Source organism: Mercenaria mercenaria, unplaced genomic scaffold, assembly GCF_021730395.1.
Source record: "Mercenaria mercenaria strain notata unplaced genomic scaffold, MADL_Memer_1 contig_4667, whole genome shotgun sequence".
Taxonomy (NCBI): domain Eukaryota; kingdom Metazoa; phylum Mollusca; class Bivalvia; order Venerida; family Veneridae; genus Mercenaria; species Mercenaria mercenaria.
Genome location: NW_026462912.1, coordinates 1 through 25,704, shown reverse-complemented (window position 1 = coordinate 25,704; position 25,704 = coordinate 1). Strand labels below are relative to the sequence as shown.

The 25,704-nt window shown below is 35.7% G+C and overlaps 2 protein-coding genes across 2 annotated transcripts; both read right to left on the bottom strand.

Annotated features, from left to right (window-relative positions):
- Window positions 1-3,342: 3,342 nt before the first annotated feature.
- LOC128554040 (uncharacterized) lies at window positions 3,343-8,062 on the bottom strand. Its single transcript, XM_053535252.1, has 2 exons — window positions 6,659-8,062; window positions 3,343-4,258 (listed from the first exon to the last, which is right to left on the bottom strand). The coding sequence occupies exon 2, from the start codon at window positions 4,249-4,251 to the stop codon at window positions 3,343-3,345; it is 909 nt and encodes a 302-aa protein (XP_053391227.1). The 5' UTR covers window positions 4,252-4,258; window positions 6,659-8,062.
- A 6,142-nt stretch (window positions 8,063-14,204) lies between these two features.
- Window positions 14,205-21,098, bottom strand: LOC123564851 (uncharacterized). Its single transcript, XM_045358730.2, has 2 exons — window positions 19,192-21,098; window positions 14,205-14,898 (listed from the first exon to the last, which is right to left on the bottom strand). The coding sequence occupies exons 1-2, from the start codon at window positions 19,322-19,324 to the stop codon at window positions 14,303-14,305; spliced, it is 729 nt and encodes a 242-aa protein (XP_045214665.2). The 5' UTR covers window positions 19,325-21,098; the 3' UTR covers window positions 14,205-14,302.
- Window positions 21,099-25,704: the final 4,606 nt, after the last annotated feature.

Genomic DNA, 25,704 nt, shown 5'->3' with positions numbered 1-25,704 from the left:
AGATATCCACTTGTTTATCTCGAAATGTTTCATAAAACTGTCACTTATTCAGTTATTATCTGGCAAGTGACAAAACTGCTTGTTATCCATTAAGTATCTTAACAGGACAAAACTGCCTGTTAGTGCTCACTACTGCCATCCACATATTCACTTACGTTAACTAGGCATCTTGATTTTTTGTCAGTTAGTCAGTTATGATTGGCAATATCCCGTAATCGTCCCGTATCATTACGGAATAAATGAAAATGTATCAAGGGACATAACGATTAAGCAAATGTATCACTTCAAATCCTATCTATAGGTACAAACCATTAGGGGTGGTGGTAGGGGTTGAGGTGGATATATACCCATTCATTCTGTCACAGGGTGAGAAAAATGTGAAGCTAGACCGAGACTCGAACCCGGGGCCTCGGAATACCGTTCCGATAATCTACGGACAGAACTATCCGACCGCTTACACATTTTCTCCCAGTTTCAATATTCAAGTTCTACACCGTGTCATATTTTCCCACCATTTTGAAGTTCGTCCTCGAATTTCAGCGGGTATTTTTCAAATCAAGCACTTACAGGTGTCGGAGACTAACCAGTGTAATGCCGTCAAGGCCCCACGTTGGGCGCCAAAATACCACTCATTCATTCTGTCACAGGATGAGAAAATTGTGCAACAATTCTCTGACTACCCTTAATTTGTGAAATTCCTAAGTATATTCTAATGAAATAGTTTGTGTAATTAACAGCTGTAAATGTTAGCCGATCTTTTACGTCATACTTCTAAAAGTACAATCAATCTAAATTAAACACAAAATACAAACCTATCAAAATGTGTGGTATTGCAAGTTGCCTCTATGACATAACAAGAGTTGAGCTGAACCATAGTGAAGATGTAATGTTTTAACATAGAATTAAATCATTTGTTCTGATATTCATGCTTGTGTCAAAGGTAAACCATTTCTTGCTTTATTGTCACATCGACATTATTAGATATAATAAGGCGACATTCCAGCTTTGATGCTGGAGGAAGACCCCGGGTGATCCTGCAGGCATTATGTACGGGTGTGTACCAGTTTAGAACCACCGATCTTCCCTTATTTCCTTTATCACACACGTGTAACATAAAGCCCTCTACGTTTAAAAAAAACACCTAAAAATCGAATAAATCATTCCTAAATAATATTAAATTTCCATGAAATGCGCGGGAATGTCTGCGTCGGTTTTTCACGTTGACGTCATTTCCTTTTGAGGTACTCGTTTTGGGTCCGTAATGCGTTTACGCTTTGCCACGGAACGCGCATATAAAATGTTGTTATAACAGTAATCTCTGTGTTAACGCACGTGTTCTCTCCTGTTAAAACGCCCCCAAAAAAGTTGCAAGAACAGCAATTTTATGTTGGAATATATATTTGAAGCACAATTAGGTTATTATCACAATACCTCTTAGATACTGTATTCGGCTCGAGTAAATTGTCAGGCCTGGATCCCACTCGACCCTTTTATTATATACATATACCTATTTCAGGTATTATATTAACCATAGTTGCCTATGATCATAGATAAATAAGACGTAAAACTCGTTTGAAACGAAGAACTATTTGACGCATGGAACGTCGAAATATCATCACGTCATTTACAATCTGTATTCCTGACAGTGTTGATATAATAAACGTGTTTATTTCATATTTTCAGTAATTTATTGAAATGTAACAGTGCTTAAGATCTGTACTTGAAATTTCAAGGAAACGTGCTTGAAATCTCTTTTTACGAACCTTTTATAATATCAAAGATCATCTTACTTCAAGTTATCTGTCAGATGTGCTTGAAGGATCATAAATGATGTTCCTTTTATAAACACGCGCACGCATCTTCATTCCCTCTTTCACCCGAAGACGCTACCCGAGCATATCGAAAATTCATCTGCTCTGAATGAATTCAAGCAGTAAGTCAAGGAATAAAGTTAACACCAGTGACCGCAGTGAAGCCTCGTTAGTCTCATTTCAAAACGGCTTTAGGGTGGCCAACTTCGTGACTTTTGGATATCGTACACACGAAATTGTCCCGATTCAGGTAGCATTTTGCCAATATTTTCCTTATTACTTGACGGATTATCGTAAGATAAAGAGTGTCGAAGAAAGACAAATGAGTACTTTCCTCCATACGAAACGTCTGCAATTAGTTCCCATTACGTTTCTCTAACACTTTGTCCAACAGTATAAGTTGCTTAGTCCACAGTTAGTCAACGACATGCAGTTGGGTGGTGTCGAGAAAATTACTGAGAACAGATGGCAGACGCTTTGTGCGGAGGAAACATGAAACTGATTTGTCAATTTCAATAATTTCTAAGTATGATGTTCTTTGTTTGTTTTGGGTTTTAACGCCGTTTTTCAACAGTATTTCAGTTATGTAACGGTGGGCAGTTAACCTAACTAGTGTTCCTGGATTCTGTACCAGTACAAACCTGTTCTCCGCAAGTAACTGCCAACTTCTCCACATGAATCAGAAGTGGAGGACGAATGATTTCAGACACACTGTCTTTTATCAAATCGTCACGGAGAACATATTGCCCGCCTGGGGATCGAACTCGCGACCCTGCAATTCGTAGATCTACGCTCTCCTTTTTGAGCTTTAGAAGCGGGCGGGTCGAAGTATGATGAACAGCTATTGAATATAAATACTCTATGTCTTCAGTGTTAATCTCCCTTTGTATGCAATTAGGCTATCATACTTGATAGCGATGGTTTATGCTGTGTAGTGATATAAATGATGGAATGTTTGATAAAGTGTGTGTGTGTGTGTGTGTGTGTGTGTGTGTGTGTGTGTGTGAAAATGTTCAATACTCTTTAATACTCTCCAACATTTAAACATTTAACAATATAAGTGCAATTTATATATTAAAATATTTCATATTGGTCAACATGTTGATCACAAAAGAGAGATAACAGCAGTATTTTAGGTCAAACAGTTTTGTACTAACACAACTAAAGGTATATTGTCTTCATACAGTTTATGTACATCTTTTGCTATTTGAATTTTAGCTACCGTTTATCTTAAAACACAATTTAATAGCAACTATGTAACACGTGTATTCATAGCACTATCAATGGTGTGGTTTTGCATAATGTGTTGTTTTAATCAACACTTACATTTTAACATTCGCTCAGTGTTCGCAAGTAAATTACCAGTTTTGTGTATTCTTACTGATTATATTGTTTGCAGCTAAAACATACCGAGTGTGTTTCCATTTATCAGCAACCTCCACCATCCTCACCGGCTGGTTCAACTGATCCCTCATGGTCGACCTGGCTTCTGTGTGTTCCATCTTGCGGAGCACCGTCTATTTTCTGACATTCAATTTTCACCATGTTGGTTCTTAAATGATACATTTCTACATATACCACGTGTTGTCAGTACAATCTGATTCTCGATAACTTTATCTCCATTGTCCATTATAACAGTCTTATCAATCTTAACGCTGCTTCTGTTCCTGTAGTCTTCATCAAAAAGAACAGCAAGATCGCAAATCCACTCTATGTGCACCTCTTTACCGTCTTTTCGCCGTCTGATAGTTACTGGAAGTTGTCCCCTCGGAAGACTCATGGTTGTTTTAACCAAAAACTTTGATTTGGATGGAATCTCATATACGTACAAAGAAGCTTTGGCTTTATTCCAACTTGGAACATTTATTTGCGTGTCTATGTTCCAGGACAGCGTTTTTGAAAATTCCTCCGCTTTTGTTTCGGTTACAGAAAATGACCCGCTTACACTACCTCCAATTTTTACAATTTCTGCTAAATTGATTTCAAGATTTGTTTCTGCGCCAAGAGTATAGTTCTCTTGCATTTCGATCTTCGTTGTTGTTGTAGTTGCACGTGCTGCAGTAAAAGTATATGTCTGTGGTGTACTTGTTTCGTTTTCATACTCAGAAAAATACAGTTCCATGTCTTTCTTGTTGGTCGCGTCAATCTGGGAAACAAGTCCTCTTATTTGAGCGTCTATCGTTGAATCGTGTTTATCAGTACTTGTACCTTCCCCAGTATCTATTTCGCCAGCTGTTGATTGTTCCGCATTTGTTTTTTTATCGTCTGGATTTGTCACGTGTTTAAAATCCACATATCCCCATCTTATGTCGAACACATAATCGCTGCGCCTCAGAAACAGTTTTCTGAAGAAGCCTTGGTCTCGTTTGTAGCAACGCCACGTGTAGTCTTCCACCAGTTCCTCCAAATTAACCTGATATATTTTGTCACCGCTTGTCATTTTCAGCCTGGAATTAAAAAATAATATTACAAGTGATGTTTTCGAACAGTTATATCTAATTTGAAATAAAAAAAAAAGTAAGGATTTACAACGTTGTACGTACTTCATTCTTATTTGTTTGCCACTTTGAAATGCAAAACATTGTATGTTACAAATTGAAGTAGTGTTAGTTTTGTTGCCGAGTCGCCCATTTGTTACCATGTGTTTACGATATAATGTTAGAAATGAATTTTTTTTAATCACATTAATGCCTTTACCCTGGCGAAATAGCGCTTAAATATTATTAATCTACTGTTTTGCTCATAAGCATCGTTCACTTTCAGACGGAATAACGTTTTAAAGACCAACCGTTTTCATTAGAACAATTATTTATACCAGAAATTACAAAACAGTTATGCAGCATAAGGCATGTGTGTGTGACAATTTGATATATGTATATCGATTTACTGTTCACTGCATAAAATTGTTAGTCTCGCATGTCCTCGCACATACATTTTCCTCACCCCACATGTAAAGGTCAATTTAATAACTTATATTCATTTTTAAAATGGTCTTACTCTTATCTATACATACTTATCACATGTTTGACGTCGCGAGAGTGTAATAAAGCCATTAAATAAAAATGATAATACACTAGTGTAATGAAGCTTTGACGTCGACGTCATTTATAGTATTATATCGGAGACATTGGTCAAATTGTCTTATTTATATGGTAAAAGAAAGTGGAATTTTTATGTTTCGACTGGAAAGGCTATCATGTGATAAAAAGAATATTACATTTGTGACTTTCCACATTGAATTTACTAAACTCGTTGAATAAAACTGATAAAATGCGCGGCGTTTGTTCAACTCGTTTAATAAATTCAATATGAAAAGACACTCATGTAATATCCTCTATTACTGTAAACTTCTAACCTTGTCTAACTACTGATGCGAGGTAACTTCTATCATAGTTGTCACCTTTTAACAAAACGTATGTTGAATAATTGCGCTCCTGACAAAGAAAAGGGACATAATTACTAGTATATTGAAAATTATTTGCCTAGTGTATCCAGGCAATGTTGTTTTGGTGTTAATTCTATCTGCTGGGATTTCTTTAATCATTTAAAGAAGTGAAAGAATTTTCAAAAACGACTTAAAAATGATAAAGTTATGAGCATTTAAATATTTTACCAAAATGGCAGCCATTTGTTTCCATGGCAACAGAAGAAATGGCGGATTTATTAAATTTCTAGATACATATTTGAATTATATCTACTTATTTCTGTAAAATAATTTCTCTATTTTTTCCAGCTGTAATGAAAGAAATTACTATGTTTTATATCTTACACTCAATAAACATAGTTAAAAGCTTATTTGCTAAATAAAGAATTTAGCAGCCTGTAACTGACGTTATAAACACACAAAATGGCTGCCTGCAGCGGTGGTCTAGTGGGTAACAGGGGAGCGGTGGTCTAGTAGATAAGCTGTCGGCCGCTCAATCCGGGGATCGTGGGTTCGAGCCCCACTGGGATCACGACCATGACTTCTCATATTACACCAGTATTTGTTTTTCCAGGAAGCGGACTCGATAGTGATTCCAATAAGCTTGAAGCTTTCATCACAATCGAGCTAAAACGAATTAATATAAACTAAAAGGCTGCCTCCATGATCAGCAGTTTTTAAATTTTAAACTGCCATATCTTTTTCAATAGTGGTCCGATTTTAAAAATTCTTTCAGCGTTATGAAAGGCTTGAGGATGGCTTTTATAAACATTAACATATTATCATGCCTTTTACAGAAAATTAAACAGATACCATATATATTACGATACTTTATCTTTATTCTTAATGTATGTAATGTTAATAGCTCGAGTCAAGTCCCTATTTTCTAAGCTACGTGTCAGATAATTTTGAGGTTAAGTTTTGGTTTTTTTTCTTGGATGCAAATACTGTAGAAGGTAGTTCAATATACAATGTAGGACATGTCAAAGATTGCCAATAAATACTAACAACATGATAGTAAAACTAAACTGATAGATCTAAAACAAAAATAAAAAAAAACAAAAGGTTTTCTTGACCAAGCTTCCTAAAAATATTTGATCTGCATAACCATATTAATAAAATTAATTATTAAAGCTAGGTAGCTTTAGAAGAGCAGGCTTTTGAACTTTCACTATTTCTCTTATGGTCATTTTTTTTCTATTCTCGGCTGCCGTGCCGTGCAAACAGAAGCTTTAAAACATTCATCAACTCTCTCTAATGTGTTGCAATTACATATTGCACAACTTACTACTGAGAAGAAACATATGTATGATTTATATGATATTTTACACCGATAATTTGATTTTCCCCATCGTTAAAAGATCCTTCTAAGGTTTAAAATCCAGTTTTAATACAAAAATAAATATTTCATGTGTACACTTACTATCTACATCCTTCACTATGGAATAATTTTATTTAGTTCAATATCTTTGTTTAAAACCAGTGTTGCACTGACGATTATAACTTATACATGTGATGTCAGATGTTTCTCTTCCATGTGTGGGAATGACAAGACAAGTGGCTCTTATCTAATTTAAAATGGAAACAACTGGTTAAGTGTTATATTGCATTATTTCCATCTTCTTATCTGTACATGAACATTAATGGGCCATCATTATTGAAGTTTCTTCGTGACAAAACATAGAAAAAAAATAGAAAAGAAAATAAATCCCTCCTTACATACCTTGAACTGTCTGGTCAAGCAACCTTAAACATGGGCTTTTTTTGGCTTTATGCCAGACCCCTTCACATTCTCCGATGACCTTTGTTAAACAGTCATACTAAACCTCTACACAAAACACTTATACCCGACCAATATACATAGTCCGCTGAACTTTGTAAAGGTTTATACCAAACCCCTACAAATACACCAAGGAATTTTGTAAAACAGTTATACGAGATCTATATACATAGTCCGATGACCTTTGTAAAAGTTCTATGAAGACCCCTATTCATAGTCTGATTAGGTTTGTAATATAGCTTATCTAGACACCTACAACCTACAAATAGTCCGATGGCCTTTGTAAAACAGTTATACCAGACCTGTACAGATATTCCGGTGACCTTTGTAAAACAGTTATACCCGTACCTTACACATAGTCCCATGACCTTTGTAAAAGGTCTATGAAGGCCCCTAATCATAGTCTGATGAAATTTGTAATATAGCTATACTAGACACCTACAACCTACAAATAATCCGATGGCCTTTGTAAAACAGTTATACCCGACCTCTACTCATAGTCCCATGAAATTTGTAAAAGATCTATGAAGACCTCTATTCATAAGCAACCCGCCCGCTAAGCTCAATAGGTATAGCGTTGGCCTACGGATTACGGAGTCGTGAGCTCGATCTCTGGCGGGGCGTATGTTCTGCGTGAATATTTGATAAACGACATTGTGTCTGAAATCATTAGTCCTCCACCTCTGATTCATGTGGGGAAGTTGGCAGTTACTTGCGGAGAACAGGTTGGTACTGGTACAGAATCCAGGAAGACTGGTTAGGTTAACTGCCCGCCGTTACATGACTGAAATATTGTTGAAAAACGGCGTAAAACCAAAACAAAAATATATTCATAAGCTAATAGGCTTTGTAAAATAGCTATACTAGACACCTACAACATACAAATAGTCCGATGACCTTTGTAAAACAGTTATACCAAACCTCTACACACACAGTGCAATGATCTTTGTAATACAATTATACTGGACTTCTTCACATAGTCCCACACTTACACCAGTAATCGTGTAAAAAAGATATGATAGACTCCTACACAAAGCCGAATGACCTATGTAAAACAGTTTTACTAGACCCCTACACATAGTGCGATGGCCTTTGTGAAACAATTATACTGGACTTCTTCACATAGTCCCACACTTACACAGACCTCTACAAGTAGTCCTATAACTTTTTGTAAAACAGTTATACCAGACCTCTACACATAGTTCCATTACCTTTGTAAATCACTTATACCAGACCTCTACACATAGTCCGATGACCTTTGTTAAACAGTTGTAACACAACCCTATACACAGTCTGAAGACCTTTATAAAACAGTTATACTATACTCCTATACATAGTCTGATGACCTTTGTAAAACAGTTATACAATATAGACATAGTATGATGACCTTTGTAAAACAGTTATACAATATCCCTAGACATAGTCTGATGACCTTTGTAAAACAGTTATACAATATAGACATAGTATGATGACCTTTGTAAAACAGTTATACAATATCCCTAGACATAGTCTGATGACCTTTGTAAAACAGTTATACAATATCCCTAGACATAGTCTGATGACCTTTGCAAAACAGTTATACAATATCCCTAGACATAGTCTGATGACCTTTGTAAAACAGTTATACAATATCCCTAGACATAGTCTGATGACCTTTGCAAAACAGTTACACAATATCCCCAGACACAGTCTGATGACCTTTGTAAAACAGTTATACCATACTCATACACATAGTCTGATGACCTTTGTAAAACAGTTATACAATATCCCTAGACATAGTCTGATGACCTTTGTAAAATAGTTATACAATATCCCTAGACATAGTCTGATGACCTTTGCAAAACAGTTATACCGGACCCCTACATTTAGTCCGATGGATTTTGTAAAACAGTTATACCGGACCCCTACATTTAGTCCGATGGATTTTGTAAAACAGTTATACTAGACGTCTACATATAGTTTGATGACCTTTGTAAAACCATTACACCAGACCCCTACATACAGTCCGATGACCTTTCTAAAACAATCAAACTCTGGTCTCTATTTGATGACAGCAATATCGAAATAACTATAATGCTGACAGAGCATTCGACTACAAGTTAGACGGCAATTTGCATATTTTATTTTGGCTTTTGAATATGTAACCAGTATCACAAAAGTAACAAAAGAAACACGTTGTGGTTGTGTATGGATAATGTAGATATTTTTCAAAAGATCGAAATGTTTTACTCTTTCATATATACAGGTGCTTATTAGTATCAAAATTACGATGCAAGAACTGGTTTAATTAAGCAGTCGGAGGGCGTAGAGAAAACTCGGTGGTATCATTGTGAGATCTGAAACTAAACTACATTTGTTGTGAGCTATAGGACTACAACAGATTTAGCACCAACAATGTTGAAGAAAAGATCAGGAAAGACTACACAGAAAGGACACTTACTTAAAGTTGAAGAGAGGTAATTCTGAGTTTCAAAAATTAAATTATTCGATAAGATTCAGTTCAATTGCTTCATTCCCGTTTGTTTATGTTCAAATTGCGAACTCCGGATTTTGTCATTCTTGCAAAATCTTCCATTAAAAGGATTCTTTAATCTGCGTTCTTAAAACGGCCAAATAGTTTGAATATATTACATATTATTAATCATCATTTAATGTAATACAGTACATAGAACTTTCTTTCCTTATTATCACGAAGAGAAACACCTTACAACTGTGAAGCAGTTTCAATACACAGCGTGGAAGGACGGGTATCTGATACCTGGCGACACAAAAACGAATTTGTCAAAAAGTGGCAGCCACATTTGTCAGTCTCAGCCAGTTCTGCTTCGCAGCAGGTAACTAAACTTAAAACATGTCAAAACTGATTATTATACATGATTATATAGCCATTTCACGCATGCGTATTTTCAATATTGTTATATGATTATTATTTATTTAAACAAAAGCAAAACTCGATATACATCGTAAATTTGTTGCCCTGGCGAGATGACACGTAAATTACAAGTCAAAGTCAGATCACAAGACTCAGATGCATAAATAACAGACAGCATATAAATCTGCTGCCCTGGCGAGATGACACATAAATTACAAGTCAAAGTCAGATCACAAGACTCAGATGCATAAATAACAGACAGCATATAAATTTGCTGCCCTGGTGAGATGACACATAAATTACAAGTCAAAGTCAGATCACAAGACTCAGATGCATAAATAACAGACAGCATATAAATTTGCTGCCCTGGCGAGATGACAAATAAATTACAAGTCAAAGTCAGATCATATGCATAAATAACAGACAGCATATAAATCTACTGCCCTGGCGAGATGACACATAAATTACAAGTCAAAGTCAGAACACATGACTCAGATGCATAAATAACAGACAGCTTATAAATTTGCTGCCCTGGCGAGATGACACATAAATTACAAGTCAAAGTCAGAACACAAGACTCAGATGCATAAATAGCAGACAGCATATAAATATGCTGCCCTGGCGAGATGACACATAAATTACAAGTCAAAGTCAGATCACAAGACTCAGATGCATAAATAACAGACAGCATATAAATCTGCTGCCCTGGCGAGATGACACATAAATTACAAGTCAAAGTCAGATCACAAGACTCAGATGCATAAATAACAGACAGCATATAAACTTGCTGCCCTGGCGAGATGACACATAAATTACAAGTCAAAGTCAGATCACAAGACTCAGATGCATAAATAACAGACAGCATATAAATTTGCTGCCCTGGCGAGATGACACATAAATTAAAGTCAAAGTCAGATCACAAGACTCAGATGCATAAATAACAGACAGAATATAAATTTGCTGCCCTGGCGAGATGACACATAAATTACAAGTCAAAGTCAGATCACAAGACTCACATGCATAAATAACAGACAGCATATAAACTTGCTGCCCTGGCGAGATGACACATAAATTACAAGTCAAAGTCAGATCACAAGACTCAGATGCATAAATAACAGACAGCATATAAATTTGCTGCCCTGGCGAGATGACACATAAATTACAAGTCAAAGTCAGATCACAAGACTCAGATGCATAAATAACAGACAGCATATAAATTTGCTGCCCTGGCGAGATGACACATAAATTACAAGTCAAAGTCAGATCACAAGACTCAGATGCATAAATAACAGACAGCATATAAATTTGCTGCCCTGGCGAGATGACACATAAATTACAAGTCAAAGTCAGATCACAATACTCAGATGCATAAATAACAGACAGCATATAAATTTGCTGCCCTGGCGAGATGACACATAAATTACAAGTCAAAGTCAAAGACTCACATGCATAAATAACAGACAGCATATAAATCTGCTGCCCTGGCGAGATGACACATAAATTACAAGTCAAAGTCAGATCACAAGACTCACATGCATGAATAACAGACAGCATATAAATTTGCTGCTCTGGCGAGATGACACATAAATTACAAGTCAAAGTCAGATCACAAGACTCAGATGCATAAATAACAGACATCATATAAATTTGTTGCCCTGGCGAGATGACACATAAATTACAAGTCAAAGTCAGATCACAAGACTCAGATGCATAAATAACAGACAGCATATAAATTTGCTGCCCTGGCGAGATGACACATAAATTACAAGTCAAAGTCAGATCACAAGACTCAGATGCATAAATAACAGACAGCATATAAATTTGCTGCCCTGGCGAGATGACACATAAATTACAAGTCAAAGTCAGATCACAAGACTCAGATGCATAAATAACAGACAGCATATAAATTTGCTGCCCTGGCGAGATGACACATAAATTACAAGTCAAAGTCAGATCACAATACTCAGATGCATAAATAACAGACAGCATATAAATTTGCTGCCCTGGCGAGATGACACATAAATTACAAGTCAAAGTCAAAGACTCACATGCATAAATAACAGACAGCATATAAATCTGCTGCCCTGGCGAGATGACACATAAATTACAAGTCAAAGTCAGATCACAAGACTCACATGCATGAATAACAGACAGCCTATAAATTTGCTGCTCTGGCGAGATGACACATAAATTACAAGTCAAAGTCAGATCACAAGACTCAGATGCATAAATAACAGACATCATATAAATTTGTTGCCCTGGCGAGATGACACATAAATTACAAGTCAAAGTCAGATCATAAGACTCAGATGCATAAATAACAGACAGCATATAAATTTGTTGCCCTGGCGAGATGACACATAAATTACAAGTCAAAGTCAGATCACAAGACTCAGATGCATAAATAACAGACAGCATATAAATTTGCTGCTCTGGCGAGATGACACATAAATTACAAGTCAAAGTCAGATCACAAGACTCAGATGCATAAATAACAGACAGCATATAAATTTGCTGCTCTGGCGAGATGACACATAAATTACAAGTCAAAGTCAGATCACAAGACTCAGATGCATAAATAACAGACATCATATAAATTTGTTGCCCTGGCGAGATGACACATAAATTACAAGTCAAAGTCAGAGGTTTATATCGCTCACTGCAGAAAATCCGAGTTCTCTGGAAGTCAAAGACATTATGCTTTTTAGTGTTGTTGATTTGTTGTCGACTTTTATACTTCTACGAGAGCTGAGCTTATTAGATAAAATAACTTTATTCTATTAACCGTGAACAAAAGAACCATCGTTAACAGGATTTATAATGGAGAACAACATCATATTATTACCTTGTCGTATTATTTTCCAATAAGTCATTTGATTAAATGGGGTAAAGGCAAGTGGTTACACTGTCAGCGGTTTTAGGGTTCGAGCCCAGATGAAGGACATATGATAGTCTTGAGACATGACTAGCTAAAAACGAGGTCAATCAACTGACACACGTCTTATTACGTGGGTGCATAACTAAACTATATGTAAGAAAAAGCTCTACAATTTTCGTTATTATTTTATTTTAATGCTTGGCATGAAAATTTCCATCATGACTGGTAATTGATTAAGATAAAATGTTAAATATTAAATTTGATTTGCTCCGACGTCGGTCGCAAAAAGTTCAACGTTATGTTAAATTTTCGCCAAAAAGGTTCTCGAAAGATGAGAGAACCTTCCGCCAAACGGTTTAACATAACGGATGACAACCCAGTCATGATGTGGACATGTGCAAAATGTATTGATAACAAAAAAACTCGGTAAACTGTAAAACATCATTTAAAGGGAATTCCTATAGTTTTTTATGCGCATTTTTCTGCGCAGCCGACACTTTCTATGGAAAACTGAACTGAAGTCAACATTTGTTGAAACATGTTACAGACAATCTTAAATATGAGGAATTTTGAATGAAATAACATTTTTGATAAGTTATATCAGTAATCAAATGTTGATACTGGTTTATGTTGTATTGACAAGTATCATGCCTGACAGGTATCTTGCTATTTTTGTGGTTGTGTTTTCACATCGCATTTTAGTACAAAGACAGTGTTGTTCATATAGTGTAAGATAATTGACTTAGTACTGATAAGACAATATCACCTTTCAGATTATTTAGTATTCAATTATAGAAAGAATTAAGAATTTTTAAAACTTTTTTTTTAACTTTTAGCAGACATACATGTAATCAATTTGGCCAGGTTCGCACCATTTCCGTCCGAACAGGTGTTGTATTCTAGCGGTCTTAACATAAAATTTAGCCTGGTGACCCATACATTTTTAGCCATTTTTATGCTCACAATACAATTATCTATACACAAGAAGAAAAAGAAAAAATTCTATGAAAGAGTTTTTTCAAAATTAAAAAAAAAATTCTTTACTATGGGTATTTTTCATTGAAAAAAGTTCACAAAAGTAAATATGAAACAATATTTTTTTTCATTTGTACCCATTAATGTAAGGATAGAGTATTACAAATATGACTATGATATCAAATAAGTATATAATAAAATCTGTAAAAAGAAAAAACCGGATTGTGCTGCCTGGATGTATATTTTGGTTGGTATTTATAAAAAAGCAGAAAATTATGAAAATGTTGAAAAATCGCTGGCAGTTTCAGCAACAGTGGGTGTGTTCAAAACAATTTTTCACAAAAACAAGCCTGGTGACCTCTTGTTTTTATTTGTTCATTGTTTTCAGCACAAATTTTCCTATCATATATGTGAATTAAAAAAAATTCTATGAAAGGAAAAAAACTATAGGAATTCTCTTTAATCAGTCAATCAATAATTCAATTAATCAGTCGTTAGCAATTTGATAATACGTGAGATTTTTATTAAGACAGCTTTATTACTAAACGAACGAATCAATTAGTCACTGCAATGGAGGAAAAACAGGCTGTTTTGTGGTATGGAAATAATAGATTGCTCCTGAAATTGTGTTCAACATGATGTCATAGCCCATTGGTGAAAGATGAGTGTCGTCATTGTCAAACATTTGTGGATTATCTTTTATATCTGGATATTTTATTAAATGGCCACCATGCCTAATAACATAGGTACTTATAGCACTGTTTATTCGTTTCCTTGCTCTTTCAGCTTGATGTACCTCAACGTACCTCCATGTACGCCGAGGAAGGATCTGGGACCATATAATTTTTGTTTCAGGCATCTTTAAATGCAGTTTGTTCAAAATGCACCTTAGCTGGCCAATTATCGCGGCTGATGTCATACTGCCAATGTCATTGCCTCCACAATGTATAATTAAGTAGTCGGGTGTTTCATTAAACTCTAAAATGTATCCTACTGACTGTTCAAGATGGTGTATTCTCATTCCGCCCATGAAATCCCACAATAACTTCGCCCCTATAGATTTGTAAAGTCCTAGATTTATACCGTCAGGCCTGTAACATAACCTCTGATATGCACCACGTACTAAAGATGAACCCAATATCCATACATTACAGGGACCTGAAAATTAAGAGATAAGTGGCCTCCAATGTGACTGATTAGATCGTCTTACCTGAAACGTATTTCGTTTTTAGGGTATGTATGCAAATGGGAAATATGGAGTTCACTTAATCAAGTACAAGTGTTATGAATTTCTCATCAAAAGTGAAATGTTAAGAAGTCAAACAGTATGTTCCAGACAAGAAAATTACGTAATTTTGAAACTGCATAGAACAAAATGTATTTATATCCGGAGTCAGTCTCCCTACTCGGAGCTAATATTTACAACTAAATGGATTGCCGGTCTGATAAAATATTTATATAAGCTGTAACACACATATATATATATAAATATATCATTATATATTTGTCTTATGATTCCATCAGGAAAATATATTTATCAAGTTATTTATCAGTATATATGTTATTTATATTTACTGGACACTCTAATCTTATACTTCATTATATTATGCATTACAAATCTTCTATGATCACATAATAATTATCTATGAACACCCAATTCAAATTGTATAGGAATCCGACAGCGGTCTTCCTATACATGGTAGCAAGTTACTAGTTACTAGCCAAAAGCGGATCGCCGGCCCAAAATAAATGTAAGAATCATTATATATTTATGCATATGCAACTCATTATCATTATATACGGCATTTGGCAGATCCTTTACATTCATTATGATTTTGAAATGGTGTAACTGCTACCAACTGGTTTCAAACTATGACACGGCATCCGGCACCTAGATCGATCGTTTTTAAAGGGGCAACTCAATTAAACTTTATTGTTGTAGCATAAATGTGAGTATGCAAACTTCGAATTATTAAACGAAATATGAATCATTACTTTCGTAATTAATATTAAAAGTGAAAGAAGTAAAACAATTAAACAACAATTAACGAGAATTCAATACAATGAACAACGATATGTACATTTGTAAGGGTTTGATAAAGTACAAACTAGCTTTGTTAATGGATGAGTGCAGATTTTTTGAGAATTAATTTAAGGTATCAGAAGACAAGCTTTTTAAACTCTCGAAACTAATGATAGTGACCCGTCGACGGAGTCGCAATATGAGCCGGCGTCGGATTCATAGAATATCAATGGCGAATATATGACTTGTATGCGTTTGACCTCCATCTGCCTGCACTTTTTATAGTATCTACAAGACAGCCATCCCGATACATCCCAGAAGCACCACCAATCCTAAATGAATGTGATTTTATGTTCTTGTTGCTTAACCCTATGAACTTGATGGCTTTTTTAAGAACAGCATTAAACTGAAAGGAAGTCAAGGGGGTTTCGTCAAATGAAAGAACAATGGACTAGCTTCGTCGCGCGAAGATTGAAACCTGAGATATGTCTGAATATGTTCATAACAGAACCTGTTCTGCTCATCTATATCGATATCGATAAAGGACCCGACGCCAGTTTGATCAGTCTTCGAAGATTTAAAGTACACTCGTATCTTACTCGAGCCTATAATGAGGTCTTGTTTTCTTAATACAGAGTCACGTGACCGTTTATTTGATGACGTAAACTCACTTATCCGAAGTAAAGCTATGTAAGCCAACGAAAAGGCAGCTGCAAATAACATGTTCTCATACTGAGAGCGGCAGATACATTGCAATGCCGAGATAAGCTTTTGTAATATGTGTATTGTTATAGGCTGCCTTGTATCATTTGTGCCTCTGATTCTACGTAGGGCTTCAAGCATACGTTTAACTATAAATTTCTTCGTGTTATCTTCAAAGTCATTAAGTTTATTGACATAGCTGATTGCGGAAATATAACTATTTATTGATTTATATGCATATTGCTGTAAAGACATGTACGCTATATATTCAGTGATTTGCTGTACATTGGGAGGCCATATAAGCTGTTGACCAGATAGAGAGCAAAAGTTTGTAAACGAGGAGATGGCAGCGCTGTACCGTTTCTGGGTATTTAAAGATAGGGACGCGGTGACAAGTCTATTTATTTCCGGCTGAAGATCCGAAGAAAGGTTTCTGGGATGTTGCATGGCTGCTTTGCTGCGTCTGTCGGTAACTCCCGGTATAATCTTGACCACTGAAAACGACTAATAGAATCAGCAATGCTGTTTTGCTTCCCGCGCACGTGCTTACCCTTAAACTGAATATTATTCTGTAATATTAAAAGCATTAAGGGCCGGATCAAGCTCATAACACGCTTATTTTTAGACGATTTACTGTTGAGGATATTTACTAAAGCCTCATTGTCAGATCTTATCATGATCTTTTTGTTTTTCATAAACGTTCCCCAAAGCTGAAGTGCTAGAACTATGGGAATGAGTTCGAGATACGTAATATCAAGAAATATGTCGGCCTCCCAGTGATCTGGCCATTGAAATACACTCCACTGACCTTGAAAGTAACAGCCACATCCTAAATTTCTATTACCAGAGGAATCTGTATATAATTCGAAGTATGTGTTTTCTAACCAATCTTTGTCATTAAACATCGCTACTCCGTTAAAATCAGATAAAGAAGTAAGCCAGATTGTCGCATCTTCACGCATCTCATTAGTAACTCTTCTAAAGTGAAACGGCTTTTTTCCTTGGCACATGACATCATAAAATCTACGTAAAAATGCTCTACCGGTAGGGATAGCTTTAGTTATGAAATTAAGTAACCCCACAATGGATCGTAGTTCGTTTAACCGCACTTTTTTCAGTGTAACTAGACGAGATAATTCAATTTTTGCTTTATTTATTTTGTCTTCCGTGACATGGATTGTTTGGTGTTCAGCATCTAATTCCAGCCCTAAATACGTTATGACTTTAACTGGACCTATCAGTTTTTCAGGACATAAAGGAACACCAAGATTCGAACATACTTTTTGGAAGGAATGAAAAAGCTGTAAACAAGATTCAAAATTTACATGTGCCATGAAGAAATCGTCTAAGAGATGTGTTAGGTTATTTGTTCCAGATTCTGTCTTAACAAGCCATTCAAGAAAAGAAGCGAACTTCTCAAAGATATAGCACGCACAGGCTGATCCCCGGGGAAGCATTTTCTGAATCCAGAAACCTTGTTCTGTTTTAATACCAAGTAAATCAAAATCGCCCGGCCAAATAGGGCATAAATTGAAAGCTGATTTAATGTCTGCTTTGCAGCAGTAGGCTGTTTTCCCTAAATTTTGTACAATATTTACAGCTTCGTCAAACTGAGCATACTTAACATGACGAAATTCTTGGTCTATGTAATCATTAACACTTTGTTGTGGAGGAAATGATAAATTCGTTATAAGCCTCCAGCCACCTGTTCGTTTTGGAATAAGGCCTACTGCATTTACTCGGAGATTTGAAATCGGTGGTTTTTCATAACGTCCGATAATCCATCCTAGTTTTATGTCTTCAATTAATTTTCCATGTAAAATATTTGGATTTTGTTTTGCAGACACCAGATTTGACGAGAAAATCGGTATTCTGGGGCCCGAGTAATTTAGCTTGAAACCATATTTAAACCCTGACAGTAAATAGTTTGCGTCCTCCTGATTATAATCTGACAACTTTTCCCCCAAACTTGATAGGTTAATTGGCGTTAAACCTAGGTCCCATAATCTTTCTGTTTGACTGGGATACTCTTGGTGCAAATGTTGGATTTTGTGAAGCAGGGTTGTTGAGCCTGAAACGAGAGCCGTTAGGTCTTAAATAACGCCCCTGAAATTGTTGTCCCTGATTTACATAGCAGTGTAAAGCTGGATGGCTGCCAAACCCGCATTTTATGCATTTATGAGCATAGGTACACTGTTTATTCGCACAGTATCCTTTGTTATTAAAAGTGAAACATTTTTTCAAGACAGGGGTCGCAACCGATACACCGACAGAATGCATGGGCTGCATATGTAACATCCAAAGTTCGGGATCGATTGTCTCCCATTTTAATGTTTCATTAACTGACTTCTTTAACCTGAAACGCGAATCATATGTCGACCAACCCGTATGGTTGGATGCAGCTTGCCTAACATTCGCGATATATTGTAATAAACTGCTCATTTCTCGCGGATGTTTCATAATGTATATGGCAATAAAAATATGAAATGCATCAGTCCAGGTGCGAATATTTTCTAAGACCTTAGGCGACTGCTCTTTTGGTGCAATAATCAATTCCCCGTTCTCAAATTGTATTCTTTGTTTAGAATCGGACTCAGATTTATTTTTAGGAAGAAGGTGATGTAATTCTATGTACTTGTTTGCCCATATTTTTTCTTTAATAGCCAAAGGAACATATGCGGAAAGAATGTTTGAACTATAATTATAACATGTAGGATTTACAGCACCTGATTCTCCTTGTCCTGGCTGTGGTGGATTAACAACACCCGATTCTTGTTCTGACGGTGGTGGTGGCGGCATGTTGTGATGTAGGTCTACAGCACCTGACCCCCCCTGCTCTGGCGGTGGAGATGTTTGCATGTTGGTTCAAGACCTCTTTGTTCGGACCATGTCTGCCAATTCCTGCGTCTTTGCACGTTTCGGTGGCATCTCGTTATACGGCAGTAACATGTAAATGAAATTATCGAAATATAACTTCAAAGACTAATAGACATAATTTATGCAGAGACGTTCAGATGAGAAATTACGCGTTTCGAATAGCATTTATTTATATATTTATTTAGATCTAGATCTTTTTATTTATTTATTTATTTATTAGTATATCTATGTAATGTCACCCATGACTTGGATTCATCATAATTCTAAATAGCGCGAGGATAGATCTACCACGTGGCGGACGTATGGAAATATTTAAACTTGTAGTAAAACTGATTTGAAATAAATTTTTAAACCTCCATGTCAAGACAGCAGCGATTATTAGGTGTCTTATATATAATAAAATTGAAATTATATTTAAATTATTATTTTATTAAGGAAAATTAATTTTTTAAGGATAATCGTGAAATAATATGTCCTCTACCTTCTCTCTGAGTTCCACAAACGTAAAAGGCCCGAGAATGGAAAAGTTCCTGCTTATATAGTGCGCTAAAAATAGCTCGCAGACTCAAAGACAACTGACTTGCTAGTGGTACTAGAATTATACGGTATTATACAATATGTCTGCTAGTAGTTGACTATGTGGAAAATAAATGGGTTTAATCTCTAACGATTAAACTAGTTATTATTACATTTTCATGTTATCAATAAACACAACTTCGATTCAATTCCAATTCTTAAATTTAGATTTCAGTTTGACTAATGATTGCTAAAGTGTTTAAACTTTAAGTATGTTTGGTATTTAGACCGTCATAGAGCTTCTTTTCCCAACTGTAGTTCAGTCGGCTTCCATTACGGATTAATAATTTGCTTATTTTAATTTATCTAATCGCCGAGAATCGGATATTCCTTACGAAATAATTCACTAATGCTACACCCTAGTGAAAGCATATTATCATCATCGTATGAAAATTATTTAATCACGTGCCATCTATATTTTACTTCGGAGCTTTCTTTTGTCTATACAATGTACCTCTATGTACAATGAACCTTCTTAAAAGCTTATTACCTACATAATATCCAGGTTTTGATCTAGAAATGGAACTGGACATGTATGAGAAAAACATTGAAATATGAAAATTCATACAACTGTTATATTATTTTGGTGTAACTTGGTTAAATAAGTGACATAAAATAAAAGGAAAATTTGTTTTGACAATGAAAGATCGAAATATCTTTCACCTGTAAACATCAAACATTCTGATCTTACACTGAAACAATTAGATAACCTCTGTAAATCTTTTTTAATACTAAAGATCTGTACCTAAAATTTTAAGGAAACGTGCTTGAAACTTCATTTTACAAAAATCACATTTTGAAATGGTTTTAGAAAGTTATCAAAAGGGCAAATTTCCCGGCCTCCGGTCCAGTATAACTTGAAGCCCCTGAATATCTTAAAGCATAAATATTAAAAACATATCCATTTAATTTATTAGGCCAATGATACGGTCGCTTCGCTTCTAAAATTAGTCCACGTATTAAGTTAAACCCCGTGGTCACAATGAAATCTCGCAAGTCTTCTTAATTGTCGCAATGAATTCTCGTAAGTTTTCTTTATTTATTTCAATGAAGTCCCGTAAGTCTTCTTAATTTGTCGCAACAGAGTCTCGTAAGCCTTCTTAAGTTGCCACAAGGAAGTGTCGTAAGTCGTCTTACAGGATGCCTGTACATCAAGTTTTTGTTATTCAGACAGAGTGCGGTACAGGAAAAAGATATGTCACTTGCAATAATGTTAAACAACTTGTAACTATAAATACTCCATGTCGCCAGTGTTTACCTCCCTTCGTCCCTTCGTATGCAATCGGTTTTAGCTTCTCTTCTATGAATAATGATAAAATGACTGACAAGGGAATACCAATACTTTATCTTACGTGTATATATATATAAATATATTTCAATACTCTTTAATACTTATCACTGTGACATTTCAAACACCGCGTTTAACAATATACGTGCCATTTATATACAATTATCATAATGTGCAACATGTTCATCACAATATAGAGGCAACAGCAGTCGTTTTGGTCAAACAGTTTTATAACACAACCAAAGGTATATTACAGTCATACAATTTATGTACATTTTTGTCAATTTAAATATTAGCTTTCCGTTTATCTTAATACACTATTCAGTGGTATGTAATTCGCACGTGTATTCTAAGCACTAGAAATAGTGTGATTTTGCATAATTCGGTAACTTAATCCACACTTCCCTTTTAAACTTCGCTCGGCCGTCTCAAGTAAAATACAATGTTTGCGTATTGTGACCGCGTATATATAACTGGTTTATCATTTATATATAGTTAAGCCTATAGCAAAAAAAGAACATAATAATTATCGGGTGTCTTTCCATTAATCAGGACTCTCCGCCATCCTCACCGGCTGATTCAACTGATCCCTCACGGTCGGCCTGGCTTCTGTCAATGCTATCTTGCGGAGCACCGTCTATTTTCTTACATTCAACTTTCACGTGTTGGTTCTTGAATGATACATTTCTACATATACCACGTGTTGTCAGTACAACCTGATTCTCCATAACTTCATCTCCATTGTCCATTATAACTTTTTGTGAAACTATCTTAACACTGCTTCTATTTATGTAGTCGTCATCAAAAAGAACTGCGAGATCGCTGATCCACTCTGTGTGCACCTCTTTTCCGTCTTTTACCCGTCGAATAGTTACTGGAAGTTGTCCCGTCGGAAGGCTCATGGTTGTTTTAACCACAAACTTTGATTTGGATGGAATTTCATATACGTACAAAGAAGCTTTGGCTTTATTCCAGCTTGGAACTTTTATTTCTGTGTCTATGTTCCAGGTCAGCGTTTTTGAAAATTCCTCCGCTTTCGTTTCAGTTACAGAAAATGATCCGCTTACACTACCGCCGATTTTTACAATTTCTGCTAAATTGATTTCAAGATTTGTTTCCGCGCCAAGTGTATAGTTCTCTTGCATTTCGAACCTCGTTGATGTTGTAGTTGCACGTTCTGCTGAAAAAGTGTAAGTCTGCGGTGTACTTGTTTCATTTTCATATTCAGAAAAATACAGTTCAACGTCTTTCTTGTTTGCCTCGTCAATCTGTGGTACAAGGCCTCTTATTTGAGCATCTATCGCTGAATCTTGCGTATCACTAGTTGTTCCTTCTCCAGTACTTGTTCCGCCAGCCGTTGACTGTTCCGCATTTGGTTTCTTATCGTCTGGATTCGTCACGTGTTTAAAATCCACATATCCCCATCTTATGTCGAACACATAATCGCTGCGCCTCAGAAACAGTTTTCTGAAGAAGCCCTGGTCTCGTTTGTAGCAACGCCACGCGTAGTCTTCCACCAGTTCCTCCAAATTAACCTGATATATTTTTTCACTGCTTGTCATTTTAAGCCTGGAATCAGAAAAAAAAGTTACAAGTGAAGTTTTCTAACAACTGAATTTAATCTGAATCTGAAATAAAAAGTAAGGATTTACAACATTGTATGTACTAAATTCTCATTTGTTCGCCACTCTAAAATACAAAAGTTACACAATTTCTAAATTTTAGGTGCGTGTGTTTTGTTACCGAGACGCCCATTTATTATCATATTAAATCAAAGTAATACGTATTTATGATGTTGGCGTACTACATTTTTAAATATGAAATTGCATCCGATTCGACAAAACAATGCTTAAATCTGTCCGCTCACAAGATTCAGATGCATAATCAAATAATAGAAATCATACAAGTGTTTTTGCCCTGGGGAAATGACATAAATCTACTGTTTTGCTCATCAGTATCATTCTTTTTCGGGGAATAACGTTTTAAAGACGTACCGCTTTCATCATAACAGTTAGTAACAGACTGAATGACATAAATGTTTTGCAGCACAAGACGTGTATTACAAAACACCGTTTGGGATAGAGACGTGCTTTAATAATTATTATGTAGTGCGATATCCGTATCACTAGTTTTACTTTTTGTATGTTAACGCGAGTAGAGAGTTGCCTAATATATCTAGATATTGGTCGTTTCGTGTGACAATTTGATACATTGATATCGATTAACTGTTCATTATAAAAAGTATGTGACATTTGTTGCGACCAAATCGACAGTTTGTCTTTTTCAATACAGTATTACACGAATACGAATACGAACTCATATATGGCATCGCATATACGTTTTACTCCTCCATTTTACCACCTTTTGTAGCTTAAATTCATTTAAAAATAGTCTTAATCTTTGTCTATACATAATAATACTACTGAACACTTCTAACCTGGTCTTACTACAGATGCGATGTGGCTTTATTAAAATTGCCATCTTTTTACAAAACATTATATTGAATCATAGCGCTCCTGGCAAAGAAAAGGGAAATAATTCTATTGCCCTTAAAGACAAAATCAATCTCTACAGAAAATCTAACAGATACTCTATTTATGAAGAGATTTCCATTACGATAGTCTATCTGTATCCTATAATGTCAATATATTATTCATGATTTTCCTGATTTATCAAATCATATTATATACTGTAGCTACAGATTTTTTAACAAAATTTACCGCATAGCGGATAACTATAAACAATACGGAAGAACATTGATTCCCGCTGGAGTATGGATGTCAATACATCAAAACCATAGCGCCCGAATATAAACAAAATGTTGGGAAAAAACAGATGTTTCGTATAATAATCATCTACAATGTAAAATTATTGGCTGTAGCAAAAACTGAACGGGAAACAAAGTTTTGCAAAGACCTTGCGTAGAATTGTATTGTCTTTCTGAATCTAGACATGTTTGTAAAGGTTAGATATAACTTGTAAAATGTATAACCATATCACAATATATAATTCAAACTCCGTTAGAAAATATAAAACGCTTTCAGTAAAGTCATCAACAAAGGTAACTGTAACAAGAGATACCATTACTTGTAATAAAGTGAATAATTTTCGAAAGGAATACCATGGGTTGAAATTTCAGAGCATAACAAAGGTTTAGTCTCATTGACAGAAACAAAATACTAGTTGGTGTGCACAAACACTTTTTGATGTCTTGAAATTAAAACAACGAAACTAATACCATTGAAAATTCCTAGTACCAGTTTGTATGTATGTGAAGACCAAATGTAAGAAACAATTGTAACATTTTGTCTAAAATAGTTATACCAGACCTCTACACATAGTCCGATGACCTCTGTAAAACAGTTATACTAGACCTCTACACATAGTCCGATGACCTCTGTAAAACATTTATACCAGACGCCTATACATAGTCCGATGGCCTTTGTATAACAGTTATACCAGACCTCTACACATAGTCCGATGACCTCTGTAAAACAGTTATACTAGACCTCTACACATAGTCCGATGACCTCTGTAAAACAGTTATACTAGACCTCTACACATAGTCCGATGACCTCTGTAAAACAGTTATACCAGACCTCTACACATAGTCCGATGGCCTTTGTATAACAGTTATACCAGACCTCTACACATAGTCCGATGACCTCTGTATAACAGTTTTACCAGACCTCTACATATAGTCCGATGACCTCTGTATAACAGTTATACCAGACCTCTACACACAGTCCGATGACCTCTGTAAAACAGTTATACTAGACCTCTACACATATTCCGATTTACTAGACCTCTACACATAGTCCGATGACCTCTGTAAAACAGTTAAACCAGACCTCTACACATAGACCGATGACCTCTGTGAAAGAGTTTTACCAGATCACTAGACAGAGTCCGATGAGCTTTGTATAACAATATACTAGACTTCTACATATAGTCCGATGACCTCTGTAAAACAGTTAAACCAGATCTCTACACATATGTAGTCCTTATACATGTATTTCTTATGCCAGCTTGGCTGACAGGTGCTTTCTTGACCAAAGCAAGAATATCTATCTATCTAAAGAAAGATATTTTTCCGGGTAATGATGTTTGCTTGTGTCTGACTGAAGTATCGCGGGAGTTCCCTGCTTACGACAATTACGAACAAAATGCATAATCTCAATGAAAAATATCATTTGAGCAGCACCATGAGAAAACCAACATAGTGCATTTGCGACCAGCATGAATCCATACCAGCCTGCGCATCCGTGCAGTCTGGCCAGGATCCATGCTGTTCGCTAACAGTTTATCTAACTGCAATAGGCTTTGCGCAGGCTGGTCTTGATCCATGCTGGTCGCAAACGCACTATGTTGGTTTTCTCATGGCGCGGCTCATTTACAATGTTAAACTATGAATTACATGCATGTGAAAATGAAAAACAGAGGGCGCAGTAGTCCGGAGGTATCACTGTCTAACTACGAAACCAGGTATCGCGAGTTC

Bases quoted from the DNA above. Each gene is read 5' to 3' on its own strand.
- LOC128554040 (XM_053535252.1), bottom strand. From the start codon at position 4,251: ATGACAAGCGGTGACAAAATATATCAGGTTAATTTGGAGGAACTGGTG.
- LOC123564851 (XM_045358730.2), bottom strand. From the start codon at position 19,324: ATGCAAACATCTCCACCGCCAGAGCAGGGGGGGTCAGGTGCTGTAGAC. The intron at 14,899-19,191 runs GTGCTGTAAATC...CTTAATTTTCAG, and splicing joins GCCAGGACAAGGAGAATCAG to GTCCCTGTAATGTATGGATA.